General features: G+C 38.0%; 3 protein-coding genes across 3 annotated transcripts in view; 2 read left to right on the top strand and 1 right to left on the bottom strand.

Moving 5' to 3' along the window:
• Positions 1 to 158: 158 nt before the first annotated feature.
• MONOS_277 (uncharacterized protein) lies at positions 159 to 380 on the bottom strand (the record flags this gene model as incomplete). Its single annotated transcript, XM_067872717.1, has 1 exon — positions 159 to 380. One exon carries the CDS (start codon positions 378 to 380, stop codon positions 159 to 161), a length of 222 nt encoding a protein of 73 aa, XP_067731725.1.
• Positions 381 to 4,281: 3,901 nt separating this feature from the next.
• On the top strand, positions 4,282 to 5,890 carry MONOS_278 (putative BTB/POZ domain). Its single transcript, XM_067872728.1, has 7 exons — positions 4,282 to 4,518; positions 4,575 to 4,642; positions 4,709 to 4,741; positions 4,798 to 4,968; positions 5,031 to 5,053; positions 5,160 to 5,497; positions 5,615 to 5,890. Exons 1-7 carry the CDS (start codon positions 4,345 to 4,347, stop codon positions 5,768 to 5,770), a joined length of 963 nt encoding a protein of 320 aa, XP_067731724.1. The 5' UTR covers positions 4,282 to 4,344; the 3' UTR covers positions 5,771 to 5,890.
• A 47-nt stretch (positions 5,891 to 5,937) lies between these two features.
• The window catches only part of MONOS_279 (Vps50B, component of EARP (endosome-associated recycling protein) complex), an 11,601-nt gene continuing 2,655 nt past the window's right edge, over positions 5,938 to 14,883 (top strand). Inside the window, exons 1-7 of the mRNA XM_067872739.1 lie at positions 5,938 to 6,142; positions 6,210 to 6,367; positions 6,417 to 6,506; positions 6,564 to 6,650; positions 6,722 to 6,816; positions 6,946 to 7,084; positions 7,197 to 14,867. Coding sequence (XP_067731723.1) covers positions 5,962 to 6,142; positions 6,210 to 6,367; positions 6,417 to 6,506; positions 6,564 to 6,650; positions 6,722 to 6,816; positions 6,946 to 7,084; positions 7,197 to 14,867 — 8,421 coding nt within the window. The 5' untranslated portion in view covers positions 5,938 to 5,961. The remainder of the gene's footprint in view (positions 6,143 to 6,209; positions 6,368 to 6,416; positions 6,507 to 6,563; positions 6,651 to 6,721; positions 6,817 to 6,945; positions 7,085 to 7,196; positions 14,868 to 14,883) is intronic.

The following is a 14,883-nucleotide window of genomic DNA, read 5'->3' as shown; positions in this document are numbered from 1 at the left end:
AGAGCAGAAGATAGGGGTACCTATTTTTTTAATAGAAAAATATTTGTATGCACTCAAAAAGCTTCATTGACTATTTCTATGCTGTTTTAAAAAAATAAATGAGTATATTGAGTGAATTCTTGAGATGTTTTGTGAATGTGAAAAAAATACTAAAAAATTCAATTTTCAGTGTATTCAGAAGCATCACCACCATCACCTGCTCCTAGATCCTCGTCCGATGATTCTTCAGCTGTTAGAGTTATGTCGCTATCAGTCTCTGTGTTTTCATCTACAAAATCTCTAATTTGCTCCTTTTGATTTTCGTACTCCTTTGTAGGAACAAAGTCATGAATCATTCTAACATACTCGTGAAATTGTAAAGGTTTGTTTTTTTCCATCATAAAACTTGCCAAATAATTATCAAAAAATTTTAATCTTGTACTTGTACGTGGTAAAAACCTTCTTAATTGACTCCAAAGCCCTTCGATTATGTTCGTGCAAGCAGATGTTATTTTATCTTTGAACCGATACTTATGGCAAACCGTTGAATGTTTAAAACCCAAAGAATTCAAACAGGAATACGCGCGCCACTCATCAGAATAAACTGTTGTCTGCTTTTTTACGAATTTTTCAATAATGGGTATCAAAGTTTCTTTCTTTCTGTTTTCGACACGAACAATCAAACATTTTCCTTGGTTACGATCAGTTTTCCGCTCCACCATTCCAAAGATCCATATTTATTGCTTGTCCCTTCCTTTTTTGAATTTTCTTTTGCGTAGAACGGCTTCATCTATTTCAACGATGCACTCTGATCCTCCCAATATCAAATCCATTTTCGCAACAGTGTTAACAGCAGCTGTTCGAGAAACGCTTGCCCAATATGAAACAGTATCTCTGCTTATGCCCACTAAATACGAGATTTGTTTGAAATTTAATTTCATATATAAAAAAAGTTAAAGTTGAAGAAGTTTTGATATCCCAATCTTTGACATGAAAAACGAAGTGTCCTTATAAACACTTATTTTTCTTTTGCAATTTTTACATATCCAGCAACGCTTCCCCATATTAAGACATAAATTCATTGGTTTTTGACAATTCGTGCATTTTTTGGAACAGCAATTAAGTAATTGCACTCGATACCACGTCCAAGCGCAATCAGGGTCCATAAACATTCTTTAATATCTCGAAATAGATATATTTGTTTCCATTTCAGTCAGGATCAAATAATAACGAAAACTGATCAATCCAATATTTTCTGAAAAAATGAGCATAATTTGTCAGCAAAAATGTGCAAATATATTTCACTTTAAGTGATGTGAATATTACATATATATCCATTTGTTGTTGTTTATACCATTTTTTCTAGGATCAAACAAAAAAAATAGGTACCCCTATCTAGCCCTGGGTGACGTGAAGAAAAAAATTCTCCACGTCCGTCACAAGTTTTCCACTACGTAAAAAAAAAAAAAAAAAGTTAGAGATATTTAATACTGAAAAACTTGCTATATGTGATAGCAAAAGTCTATTAAATGATTTGATTGAATTTGATTAGATGAAAATCAAGATCAAAAGCACCATAACAAAATTCTGCAAAAATCAAAAAGTGTTTTTCTGTTCAATTTCAAATGAAAAATGTGTATATGAAAAAGCGAAACATAAATGCAGATATCATCGTGACTGAGAATATTTCTTTATATAATATTGTTTCGTTTTACCAGACTGCGCTCATTCGGTGTTGATGAAAAAAAAATGGATGATTTTTGCTGTGAAAAGTTTTCCGAATTACAGGTGAATAAGTGCATTCGAAAATTAACATGTTTGTAATGTATTTGTCTTTGATCTCTTGAAAATCACATATTTTTTCGAATTGTTGTCTGGACTGGAAGATTGAAATGAGGAATTGTGAAAACGGAAAGAAAAAGAATTGAATGTGTTGTTTTGTGGAATGAGATTTATATATACTCGTTTCATTATTAACGAAGCAATATTTTTCAAATCATCATTTCACCCCATTGATCATTTCAAATCAACGAGACTCATTTGATAAGAGCTGCTTTGAACAAGGAAGATGGAAAAGAGTTTCAAAAGTGAGTGGAAAAGGCTATGTTGGATCTCAGTGATGCGAGACATTCTGTATGTTTATGTTGAACATGGTTTTGACTTTTATGAGTTTTTATTTATTTTAATTCTTTTTTATCTTTTTCAAGGGAAATAGGAATCTTTTTCCACAAAATCAAAGAAATCAGATAAAACAAATCACACCAAAACATGAGTTTTTATTCTTTTGAAATTCGTTGAAGCTTATTATCTCTCTCGCTTTATCAAAATGATGTTATTTGTCATATTCATTAAATTTGACGAATCCTTTTCAATTATGCAAATTTGGTTAGTCTGTTCAACATTTTTTTTTTTTTTTGTTTGTGAACTTATAAATGAATGCTGTTGTTTTTCATTCAAATCATATTAAGTTCTTGGAATTATCATATTGAAAAAAGGAAAAATCAACTATTAACTTGTGATTCAACAAGAAATCTGGAAATTTCAATTAATAAACTTGAGAGATAAAAATTTCCATCCCAGATAATAACAGACTTCAATTCCTGAAATAAATAAGTCGAATAATAAAAATCAAAAATATACAAACTTGGAAAATATTGTGAAGCATGAAACATATTCATTCAGAAAAAAGATGATTCTCATTGTCCGACAACAATTACAGCCTTCAAAAAATTGCTTCCAAACGAAAAAACAGTAATAATCGATAACAATTGTATCACTATGGGTGAAAGCTATTCATAAAAGAAACGCATTAGATTTCCACTTCATTTGTTTAGTTTTTAAGCAAAGACTTCTTCAAAAAGTTTTCTTCATCTGACTTAAAATGACGTCAGTGACTTGTGACTTCGGTGACGAGTCAAAATTCCGATTTTTGCTCACACGTCAGTGAAAATTATGTTATGGATTTTTTGATTTGGAAGAATTTGAAAATTAATTTCTCAAAAAATGACTGAAAAAAAACAGCATTTAATTAATAAATATACAAATAATTATCGGGATATAAATGAAAAATTGTTTTTTTTTTTTTTTTTTTTTTTTTTTTTTTTTTTTTTTTTTTTTTTTTTTTTGTGACGTGGAAAAATCTGTCACGTCCGTCAAAAATCGAAAAGGTCACGTCAGATGTCATCACGTCACCCAGGGCTACCCCTATCTTCTGCATTTACCAATTAATCTATCAAACATTTTGTTTTTAATCAAATTTATTGTTTTTCTTTTCAGATTAGAAATTGACATGCATGAGGTATCTCTAGAAATTCTTCAAATAATGGTATGGGGAAAAATATCGAACTTCAGACATTTTCATAGTAAAATTATGCATGTTTGATTTTCTTTTTGTGATCGAAAAACTCAATGAAAATTAGTTCGTTTTTTGAAATAAATGTGAGATTCGAAAGCACTTTGTGTAATGTTTTCTGTGATTTATGTTTATTGTTTGTGAAATCCAACTTGTTTTATAATTTGAAAAAGTTTTCGAAGTTATGAGAAAACCCATTATTTTTCATTTTGTGCAATAAAAGCTTGAAAGTCCACATTTCCCCACACAATTCACAAGTGTCAAAATATGGACCCATTTTTACTGAGTTTTTTGATCTAAAAAAGCCAAAGAAAAGTTCATAAATTTTCAAAAAAAATGCATGAAGTGAAAAAATTTCCCCCATATGTTCAAAAAAAGACAGGAAAATATTCCAACATGATAAGAATTGTTTTTAACTTTTATTAAAAAGAAAGTATTCATGAAGTAATTTTGAAAATGAAAAAAAATACGAGTCAAAATTTTTTTGTTCAACAAAAAATCACCATAAGATTTTTTTAAATAATGTTGCTTCCCTTATTATAAAATTCGGAGATATTTCCTTTTTAATTGTTAAAGTGTTTTAGTGAAATTATTCAATTTTGACTGCATCAATTTTGTTTCGTTGTTTTGAAGAAAATGGAAATGTGTTATGATTAAGTCACAATAATATAGAATTCAAAAAATATCTTAAAATTATGTGATAAAAATATCCTTGACTTCATCATTTTTTCCTTGATGAATCAAAATTTCTGAAAAACTGAATTTTATTTGAAAACTTTTAATGATCAAATGAAGGTTTAAAAAATATGTTAAGTTATTTCATTGCAGAGACAACACAGAAATTTCCAAATAACAAAGCAAAATTGAAAATAAACAAATTAAAATATTTGTATTATCACAAAGTTATTTGCACTTTTTGACTTATTGGTTATTCTGATCAATTATACCCAACATCATTTCACTAATTCATAGATATTGTTTTTAACGCAGCACTTGAGCTGAAAAAAACATATATGTCGTTTGAGAAAGAACGTGAAGAATTTAGAGCAAAAATGCAAAGTATACAAGAGAGATTAAACTTTGAACGAGATTACATAACCAATCAGCGAATTGAACTTGAAGCTGAAAAAAGAATTTTCTTCAAAGAAAATCCTTTAAGCGACAGCGAAAGTGGAAGCGACGAAGAGGTATTTATCATTTTCTTTCTCTCTTTTGGTATATTTGCGGTATTTCTGAACAAAAGGATTCTGATGTTGTTGTGTTGAACATTGGAGGTACCTTGATGCCTGTACTTAGAGAAACGATAATGTCGTTTGATTATTAAGTTTTTGTAATTTTATTACATTAATAATTTATTTTTTCATTGAAATAATGTAGCAAACCTGGTTCAACTCTTGCACAAATTGTGAGGTTTGGGCAATTGTTACATACTAAAATTTTTATTTTATTTAATTTCATGCAACTAGCGGGAAACATCAACATCATTACGATAAAGATGGACACATTTTTCTTGACTGTAATCCAACTGCCTTTTCTCATATTCTGGACTTTCTAAGATCTGATCATTTCAGCTTAACTTTTGAAAACGACGAAATTGAAAGATTATTTAATCATCAAATAAAGCAATTCGATTTGCTGTGTGCAGTTTTTTATGGTGAAACCAGAACTTTCTTTTTATTATATTTTTTTCCCTTTTTAGACCCGAAATTACCCCATATAAACGTGTGCAATACATTTTCTAGCAATGCACTTTTAGTAAAATATTATTTATTTTTCCTTAATTTTTAATGACAAACATTATTCCGAATTTTTAAACGAATATTAATAGTTGTCTGGAATACAATACACAAATCGCCTGGATTAACTGTGAGCTCTGATGGAAAGGCAGTTACCGTTACAGGAGATGATGGGGATCATCTTATTCTTCTGGGTGAGGAGCCTATTACAAAAGGAAGCGTATCAATAACAATTAAGATGAGCATTCCACGACCAAATCGATACTCTCTGGGTGTTCTATTGGATATTCCTCCTGCATTCAACAGAGGATTTGGATATAAAAATGGTCTAATTGGCTTTGGCCTGCATGATCATTCCTCATCACTTGGCATATTTTGTCAGACGCAAAAAGTTGCTGAATCCACTCACGGATACACTTCAAATGATTTAGTATGAAAACTTTCAAATTAACAACACATGCACTTTTTCATTATTGAATGCTCTACTTTTTTTGTAATATCACATTTGATGTTTTTTTATTTATTTATTAATAATTTAATTTTTCAGGTCACAATGACGGTTGATGTAACTAAAGGCTCTCTAACATTTCAAGTGAACGGAGCAAAATGTGCAGAACTTGCAAATTGCGAGATGCTTATGGGTAGCGTTTGGATGGCTGCAACTTTATTTAACAAAGGCTCATCTTGGAAGATTATCTCGTGATTATTTTATCTATTCCTGTGATTATTTCTGTCACTTCTTTTTTCATTTCATCATGGCCATGTCACACTACATTTTAGTACATATTTTATGTTGTATTTTAATAAAAATTTCATAATTTTCATTGCCAATAACATTACTTATGGTCCATCTGATCATACCAAACAATTATTCGAGGAAAATACGGGGAAGCTATGGAATCCAATGGTAAAAACATGCAAGAATATGACGATTTCTTGCAAGCAACAACTGCTATGAGCGCATCAGAAATTTCACAAAAAGGAATTGACGAACAGATTGACAACAAAAGCAGAGAGCTTGAAAGAAAAACCTTGGAACTTTCAAGAAAAGTATTTGCAAATTACGAATCATTCCGTATGCCTTATATGAATGATTGTGAAATAATTTTTGAATTATTGTTTTTAATCTTTGAAATATTCAGTCAAAGCAACAAGTCATATCCACAACATAACATACGATGTTTCCCGAACTCACGAAGCAATTCAAACATGCCGCCATGTTCTTAAAAGAGTTGATGAAGAGTTGTTTTCCAATGGAGCAGCAATATCCACGAAATACAGACGGAAAGCGAAACTTTTAGTATGTTCAGTATTTCTTCGAAAATATTTAATTGCAAATTTATTTAAAGTCTGTTTCTGACATCGTTTCAAATATGAATCAATACTTACAAGTGACGAAGCAAATAAAATACTGTAATACCATTCGAGATTTTAGGACAGTTTGACACAAAACAAAATTTTGCTTATTTCAATAAATAAAAATCTTTTTGCAAAAGGGACTTGAATCAATTTCAAAGGCACTAGGATATAAACAAATATCAAGCAAGATTACAGCGTTGAAGGGACAAGATTTATTTCTTTCCGTATGCTTTTTTTTAAAATCAAACTTCGTTTTTCATTTGTAGTTTGTATTATCTTTGAATAATTTCAAAAGACATCGACAAAATCGTTTACAGAACAAATGGAAAGTGAATTGCATTCTATTTGTCTTTCATTTAACGAAAAACAAATGATGGACATTTTGCTATGGTGTGAATTCTTTCTGTTAAGATTTTTAAACAAATATGATTTAACATAAAACTTTGTATCATTTAATCCTTAAAAACTTGTTAATTTGATACAATCATTGAAAACAACATTTCACACAATCCTACACAGTTTTGATCTTTTGACGCTGAATCCATATTGCATTGCAAGTACAACATTTTCTCCAACATCGCCTTTCGATTCAGTCAGATCTGCTCTGCTTGATGAAATGAACCAAGGGACAACGCGAGTCCTAAGCAATTATTTAAAAGTATGTCCTATTACTATTCACTGATTATTTCACATTTTCATTAAATATGTCAACAAACAAACAAAATAATAATAATAATAATATTTGTTTTATTTTTTCTAATAAAAATTAGAAAGCTGTACCAACTTTTCCATTTTCTTCTCTTGAAAGTCAAGCCTCATCCTCCGTCTCCTCCTTCGATATACTGGCACCTTTGATTCCGCACTCGCACTTCATTCCGTTCCTCGCGAAGCTCTTTTCGTTCTATTCTGAGCTGCTCTTCTCCTTCCACCAGATGATTTTGTACACATACGCCTTCTCGCCCGATGCCCATCGGATGTGCGAGGCAGAAATATTTGACAAGTTGATTGCCGGAAAAACACAAAATAAAAATAAAAATAACGGGCGCTTTTCTGGAAGTGCCAGCAAAAGCCTCCAGTCTGATCTACCGGAGAAATTACAGCAGGAATCTTCTCCTGAAAAGAGTTTTAAGGCAGAAAAAGCAGAAAAACGGGAGTTTGGCTTCGGAGGGGAAGAGGGCGAAAAGAAGGAGGAAAACGGCGACGAGGAAGGAAACGAAAGCGACGAGAAGGAAAATGAAGACGGGGCAGCTAAACAGACCGGCAAAGGCTATTCTTCAAAGAGCAAAGGAGCGACCTCCTCGCAAATCGCCCGCATCTCTCGCCGGCTGCACCCGCTGATCCGACCGTATTTCAGCCGGTTTCCTTCGTTTTTCCTGGCATTGGCGTCGTCTTCGTCGCTGGCCTCTTCGCTCTTTGCGCATCTGAATGCGTTCCGGCAGCCGTTCTGGCAGCTGATGCAGAGGAAGATCAACATCGTGTTCCAGAAGACGAATTTCTCGCCGTCGACGATGAAGGAGATGGAGGACGAGGAGGAGCTGGTGAAGCGGATGATGCTTGTGGGGGATCTGTTTGTGGGAGGGGTTGAATGGATGGACAGAAAGGAGAAGAGGAAGAAAGAGGAAGAGGAAAGGAGGAGGAAGAGGAAGGAGGAAAGAGAGAGGAAGAGGAGGGAAGAAAAGGAGAGGAGGAGGAGAGAGAGAGAGGAAAAGATTAGAAGAGAAAGAGAAGAGAAGGAAAGGAAGGAGAAAGAAGAGAAAGAACGAAGAGAAAGAGAAGAACAAGAAAGGATGAGGAAGAAAGAAGAGGAAGAAACAAAGAAAATGGAAGAGGAAGATAACAAAAGAATGCAATTTTATGAAAGATTGAGGAAAGAAGAAGAAGAGAGGAGAAGAAAAGAAGAAGAGGAGCGAAAAAGGAAAGAGGAAGAGGAAGAGAAGAAGAGAAAGGAAGAGGAAGAAGAAAGGAAAAGGCAAGAAGAGGAAGAAAGAAAGAGAAAAGAGGAAGAAGAAAGAAAAAGAAGAGAAGAAGAGGAAGAGGCAAGAAGAAAGAAAGAAGAGGAAGAAAGAAAGAGAAGAGAAGAAGAAGAAGAAGAAAGAAAGAGAAAGGAAAAAGAAGAAGAAGAAGAAGAAGAAGCGAAGAAGAAGGCCAAAGAAGAAGCAGAAGCCGAAAGAGCAATCACACCACCAGTTCCATTGGATGCAGAAGAAGAGAACACAAAAGGAGAAGCACAGGAAGAGAAAAAGGAAAAGACAGAGAAAGAAGAAAAGGAAGAGAAAGAAAAAGGAAAAGATGAAAAAGAGGAGAAAGAAAAAGAAAAAGAAAAAGAAAAAGACAAAGACAAAACCAAGCCATCAGACAAACCCACCACCAAAAAATCCTTCCCCCGCCCCCCAGGAAGAGGCACAGGTTCTTTTCCCAAGCCTCCACAAGGAGCAAAATTCCCCGCGCCGCCCGGGATGGGAGGGAAAAAGACGTTTCCGAAGCCTCCGAGCTTTGCTCCTCCGCCGCCTGGACAAGGAGTGGTGAAGAACGGAGGGAGCAATAATGGGGGATTGGGGAATGGTGGAATGCAAACAGGACAGGCTTCATTGTTATCATCGTCTTCTTCTTCTTCTTCTTCTTCTTCTTCTTCTTCTTCTTCTTCTTCTTCTTCTTCTTCTTCTTCTTCTTCTTCTTCTTCTTCTTCTTCTTCTTCTTCTTCTTCTTCTTCTTCTTCTTCTTCTTCTTCTTCTTCTTCTTCTTTGTTGGCTTCTTCATCTTCATCTTCTTCAATAGCAGGTGACATTTCTCCATCTTCCTCTCCATCGCTGTCACCTTCTCTGCAATCTGCTAATTCCACTGATTCAACAGCTCATCCAAGCCACCAGGCAATCACACCCACACCTTCTCCTTCTCTTACTCCTTCTTTGTCTCCTTCTCTTTCTCCCTCTGTTTCCCCTTCTATTGCTGATTCTTCTTCTTCTTCTTCTTCTTCTTCTCTTTCCTCTCCTTCAAAATCTTCACATATCCAATCGTCCACCTCACTTGAACTGCCTCCTTCGCTCGACCCACCAAAAGAAGAATCCATCCCAGCTCATCTACCTCAATCATCATCATCATCTTCTTCTTCTTCTTCTCTTTCTTCTTCTTCTTCTTCTTCTTCCTTGTCTTCTTCTTCTTCTCCTTCTCCTTCTCCTTCTTCTCCTTCTCCTTCTCCTTCCTCTTCAACTGTCTCTCTTCCTCGTCCCAAAGCCCAGCCTCCTCCTCCTCCTCATTCACACAGCACACCTTCTCCTTCTCCTTCTCCTTCTCCTTCTTCCTCTTTCGCTTCTCTTCCTTCTCCTTCTCAATCACCCACAAACACAAACACAAACACATCTTCTTCTTCTTCTTCATTAGCAATCTCTTCAACTGGCTCTGCCTTCACTTCAAAGACAACCCCTTCTTCTTCTTCTCCTTCTCCTTCCTCTTCTTCCTTCTCTTCTTCATCTGAAATGCCATCAGACAAAATAACTTCTTCTTCATCCACATCGCAAGTATCATTTGTGGACCATCCTCCTTCTTCCTCTGAGAGTTCTAATAATTCTTCCTCTTCTCCTTCTCCATTAACTTCTTCCTCCTCCTCCTCTTCTTCCCCCTCTCCTTCCTCTTCTCCTTCCTCTTCTCCTTCTTCTCCTTCTCCCTTATCCACTTCATCCTCTTCCCCTATCCAAAGACCCCCACCCCCGTCTCCTATGAAATATCTTCCTTCTCTTCCCTCCTTCCCATACAGCGCCGTCAATCCGCAGAATTCTTCCTCTTCTGTTCTTTCTTCCCTTCTTCTGGCTCAGTTCAAGCAGTTCTTCATTAACATCCATCATGACACGATGTTTGTGATTAAGAAGAAGTGCGAAGAAGAAGAAGAATGGAAAGTGGATGTGAGGGGGTTTGATGTGAAGGAGGTGGGGAGAAGGAGAAAAGCGAAGAAAATTGTGAGGGTGAAGAAGGAGAAGGAGAAGAAGGAGAAAGAGAAAGAGAAGGAGAAAGAGAAAGAGGAGAAGAAGATTGTTGAAACAAAGATGATGATGATGACGATGGCTGGAGAAGAAGGAGGGAAAGGAAAAGACAAAAAGAAAAATAAAAATGAGAAGAAAGAGAAGAAGAAGAACAAAAAGGAGAAGAAGGAGAAGAAAGAGAAGAAGATCAAGAAAGGAGAAGTGGAAGAGACAGACAGTTGCTTTACTGATGGAGAAAGAGTTGGAATAGGAGAGAGGGAGAAAGAAGAGAAGAAGGAAAAGAAGGAAAAGAAGGAAAAGAAAGAGAAGAAGAACAAGAAGAAACAAGAAAAGGAAGAAGAAAGAGAAGAAGAGAAAGGAAAAGAGGAAGAAGTTAATTATGTGAGTGTGCAAAGGGGAAAAGGCAATGAAAATGCAAAAGAGAATGAAGAAAAAGAGAAATCAAACGAATCAATTAACAAAAAAGGAGGTAAAAAAGAGAAAGAAGAGAAAGAAAAGAGCAAAGAGAAAGAAAAGAAAGAAGAGAAAGAAGAGAAAGAAATAAATGACTCAATATATTCATCATCAGACACAACCGAAGCAACAGCATCGAGTGACACAGAGACAGAGACAGAGACAGAGCTGGATGGAGACGAAGAATGGTTTGATGGATGGGACGAGAAGGCAGAGAGCGAAGAAACAAGCCAGGCAGACGATGAAGGTGCTCAAGTGAAGGGGAAACTGAATACAGTTCAATCAACGTCATCATCTTCATCTTCATCTTCATCTGCTTCTGCTTCTTCCTCTTCTTCTTCTTCATCCAAACCCAAATCCAAGGTCCCTGCCCCACCCCCACCCCCTCCACCCCCACCTTCTCATCTGTCCAAACAGAATTCCTCTCAAATTCTTGTTCCTTCGCCTCTCTCACAAAACTCATCAAACATCAAACGCGCAGGCTCTGTTGGCTCTCGCAATACAATCCCAATTTCTGTGAATATGCAATCAACATCTTCTTCCGCTTCTTCTTCTCCTTCTTCTTCTCCTTCTTCTTCTCCATCTTCTTCTTCCTCCTCCTCCTCCTCTCCTCTCCCAGCCACCTCTCTCCACATGCTCTCCCTCAAACAAGACAAACCGTATCCCCCCATCCCCAAAGACGTCCTTCTTCTCCATCGCTTCATCAAACAGAAAGGAAATCCATTCAAATCATTCGAAGAAGCCATCGACTGCCTCACTGCCTCTGCTGACACAGGCACCCTTTCTCCTCCGCCTCCTCCTTATCAGCCTACTCCTTCGTCTTCCTCTTCTCCTTCCTCTTCGCCTTCTCCTTCCCCTTCCCCTTCCCCTGCTCCTTCTCCTTCTCCATCACCTCTTTCTTTCTCTTCTTCTTCTTCATCATCATCATCATCATCATCATCTTCTTCTTCTTCTGTTGGCTTGCTTTCTCTCTCTTCTCTTCGCTCCAACTCTTTTTCTCCTTCTCCACTCACTTCAGCCAGACTTCTTTCTCCCATCATTACTTCCACCACCCCTCCTCCTTCTTCCTCTTCCTCCTCTTCCTCTTCTTCTTCTTCTTCCTCTTCCTCCATCTTCTCCCGCTCCTCCTCCTTCGCCCCGTCTTTCTCCTTCTCCTCCTCCTCCTCCTCCTCCAACCACCTCTTCACCCGCCTCTCCCGCTTCGTCCTCACCACCATCGTCTCTTTTCTTGACCTCTTCTCTTTCTTCCCTTTCCTCTCCAGAGAAATCTGCTATTCTCTTTCTCTCTTCTTCCGCATCTACCGCTTCGCTGTCACTTCCACATACGCCCTGCAACCTTCTGCGTATCTCCCTTATGTCCCTGTGAACGATGCTTCTCTCAATCCTTATCTGAACGCAATGGCTGCTTCTTCTTCTTCTTCTTCTTCTTCTTCTTCTTATGCCTCTAACAATTCTTCTTCTTCTGGATCTTCTTCTTCTTCTTCTTCTATGTCTTCTTTATCTTTGTCTTCCTCTTCCTCTTCCTCCTCTTTCTCTTCTCCTTCTCCTTCTCCTTCCTCCTCCCTTGCCTCTCTCACCTCTTCCTCTTCTTCCTCTTTCTCTTCTTCCTCTTCTTCTTCCACCTCCTCTCTTGCTGCCTCTTCTATGATGTCCTTGTTTGGTGGCCCAAACTTCGGTGAAGATGAAGAAAATGTCATCTTTCACCCCACTTTCTCCACCACCACTGGCCTCCCCACACACATCGTCAACCTTCTTGAGCCTGTTTCTTCTTCCTCCTTCTCTTCTTCTTCTGGTTTCGACTTCTCCTTCTCTAATCCTTTCTTTTCTTCTTCTTCTTCTTCCTCTTCTTCTTCTTCTTCTTCTTCTACTTTGTCTTTGTCTTCTGCTTCCTCCTCTTCTTTAGCTTCTTTGTCTTTATCTTCTTCTTCTTCCTCTTCTTCTCTCTCGTCTTCCACTTCATCTTCTCAAAACTCCCAGTCTTCTTCTTCCAGCACATCTCTTTCTCGCCCGTTTCTTCATGTTCTTTCGCCTTTTCCCAATTGTTCTGAAGAAATCGATCCATTTTGCTCTTTCTATGAAGCACGAAGACAAATACAAACATCTTCTCTTTCTCCTCTCCCTCGCTCTGCTGTCTCTGTCCCTTCCATCTCTTCTTCATTCATTTCAACTTCTTCTTCCTCTTCCTCTTCTTCTTTGCCATTAGCTTCTTCTTCTTCTTTCTCCTCCTCTTCCTCCTCTGACTCTTCCTCTCTCCAACCCGAAAGCACCATCATCACACATTACTTGAGCTCCTACAGCGACATCCCTTTCCATTACACCTCTTTCGCCTCTCTTTCTGACACAAACAAGGACAAAAAGGACAAACGCACACAAACAGCACAGAAACAGAAGGGGAAGCCTGTCTTTAGAGAGGAAGACGCATCTCCTCCGTCTGGTGGAGAAGAAGAGAATAACACGAGTAATAACAATAATAATACCAACAATTCCATTGGAGAAGGAGAAAGCCGTCTAACCCGAGCCAACTCGAGCGACGGCAGCCGGCAAGCCAGCCTTCCTCCACTGCGAAAAGAGATTGAGGTGATTGTGGTCACACCTTCTGTGCTGCCTCCCTTCATCCTCTACTTCTCTCTCCCTCTGGCCAAGCTAGTCATTCGTGAGTATCTGCATCTAGCTACTCCTGTCTCCTTCCCCATCGCTTCTCTTCAGCAGACAGCAATGAAACGCTCTGCCAGCAGATCTTCTTCAGTCTCGGCATCTTCATCATCGTCATCATTGGCATCTGCTTCTTCTTCTGCTTCTTCTTCATCATCTTCTTCTAATTCGGGATTTTCTTCTCTTTCCTCTTCATCATCCTCTTCTTCTTCTTCTTCATCCACCAACATTCTCCCTTCCTCTTCTTCCCTCTCCTCTTCCTCTTCCTCCTCTTCCCTCCACCCCTCGCCTTCCTCCTCTCCTGACAAAGACCAGCCCCAGCCACTCGAACAGCAGACCTTCGTTGCCACCGCCTCCCCAGCCAATCCAGGCACCTTCTCTTCTGTCTTCTCTGCAGCCACCACAACTACTGTCACTTCTTCTTCTTCTTCTTCTCTTTCTTCCTCTTCCTCTTCTTCTTCTCTTGCTGCTGGTGGCGGTGGAGGGAGACCTCTTCCACTGCCTCCTCCACCCAGACTGCAGAACACAGGTGATGGAACAGGGCAGAACGAGAAGGAAAATACATCTTCTTCTTCTTCATTCTTCAACCTCTTTTCGAAGTCAGACAAGAAAGACAGAGAAAAGAAGGAGAAAGAGAAGGAGAAAGAGAGAGAGAGAGAGAAAGAAAAGAAAGAAGAGTCCAAATCAGGTGAAAGCAAAGGATTTGGCGTGTCCCGCTTCTTCCACTCTGTCAAAGACACACTCACATTCACCTCAGACAAAGAGAGGGAGGCAGAGAAATCGAAGAATACACAAAATAGCAATTCTTCTTCCTCCTCCTCCTCTTCTTCTTCTTCTGCTCCTTCACCTGAACAGTCCCCTCATCCTTCTTCCTCTCCTTCGATTTCTATGCCATCTCCTTCTTCTTCTCCCACCTCATTTCAGACTTCTTCTAATTCTTTGTCTTCTTCTTCTTCCTCTTCTTCTTTTCCCTCTCATTCCAGCAATTCTGGCTCATCTACACCTTCTCAGCCACCTCGCACGCTTTCTCCTTCCTCCACCTCTTCTTCACTGACCTCCACTCCTTCCCAGCCACGCCCTCTTCATCCTTCTTCTCGCTCGCCTTCTCCTCCCATCAATATGCCTTCTTCTTCTTCTTCTTCTTCTTCTTCCTCCTCCTCCTCCTCCTCCTCTTCTTCTTCTTCTCATTCAGACAGAAACACCTCAGACAACACACAGCTTGACCCATCTGCCTCAGAAGCTCCTCAGCCACTCCGAACAGAGGCCTTCTTTGGCGTGGCTATTCCAGCCTCTTATCCTCCTCATTACTCGTTTGACTCTGCTTTCTCACAGTCGTCGTTTGTTCCTACACTCAGAGTGAAGGTTTGTGTTAAAGAAA

This window comes from Monocercomonoides exilis, assembly GCF_001643675.1.
Source record: "Monocercomonoides exilis strain PA203 chromosome Unknown scaffold11-1913109, whole genome shotgun sequence".
NCBI lineage: Eukaryota > Preaxostyla > Oxymonadida > Polymastigidae > Monocercomonoides > Monocercomonoides exilis.
The sequence above is the reverse complement of the archived record's forward strand: the minus strand, read 5'-3'. Positions and strand labels throughout refer to the sequence as shown.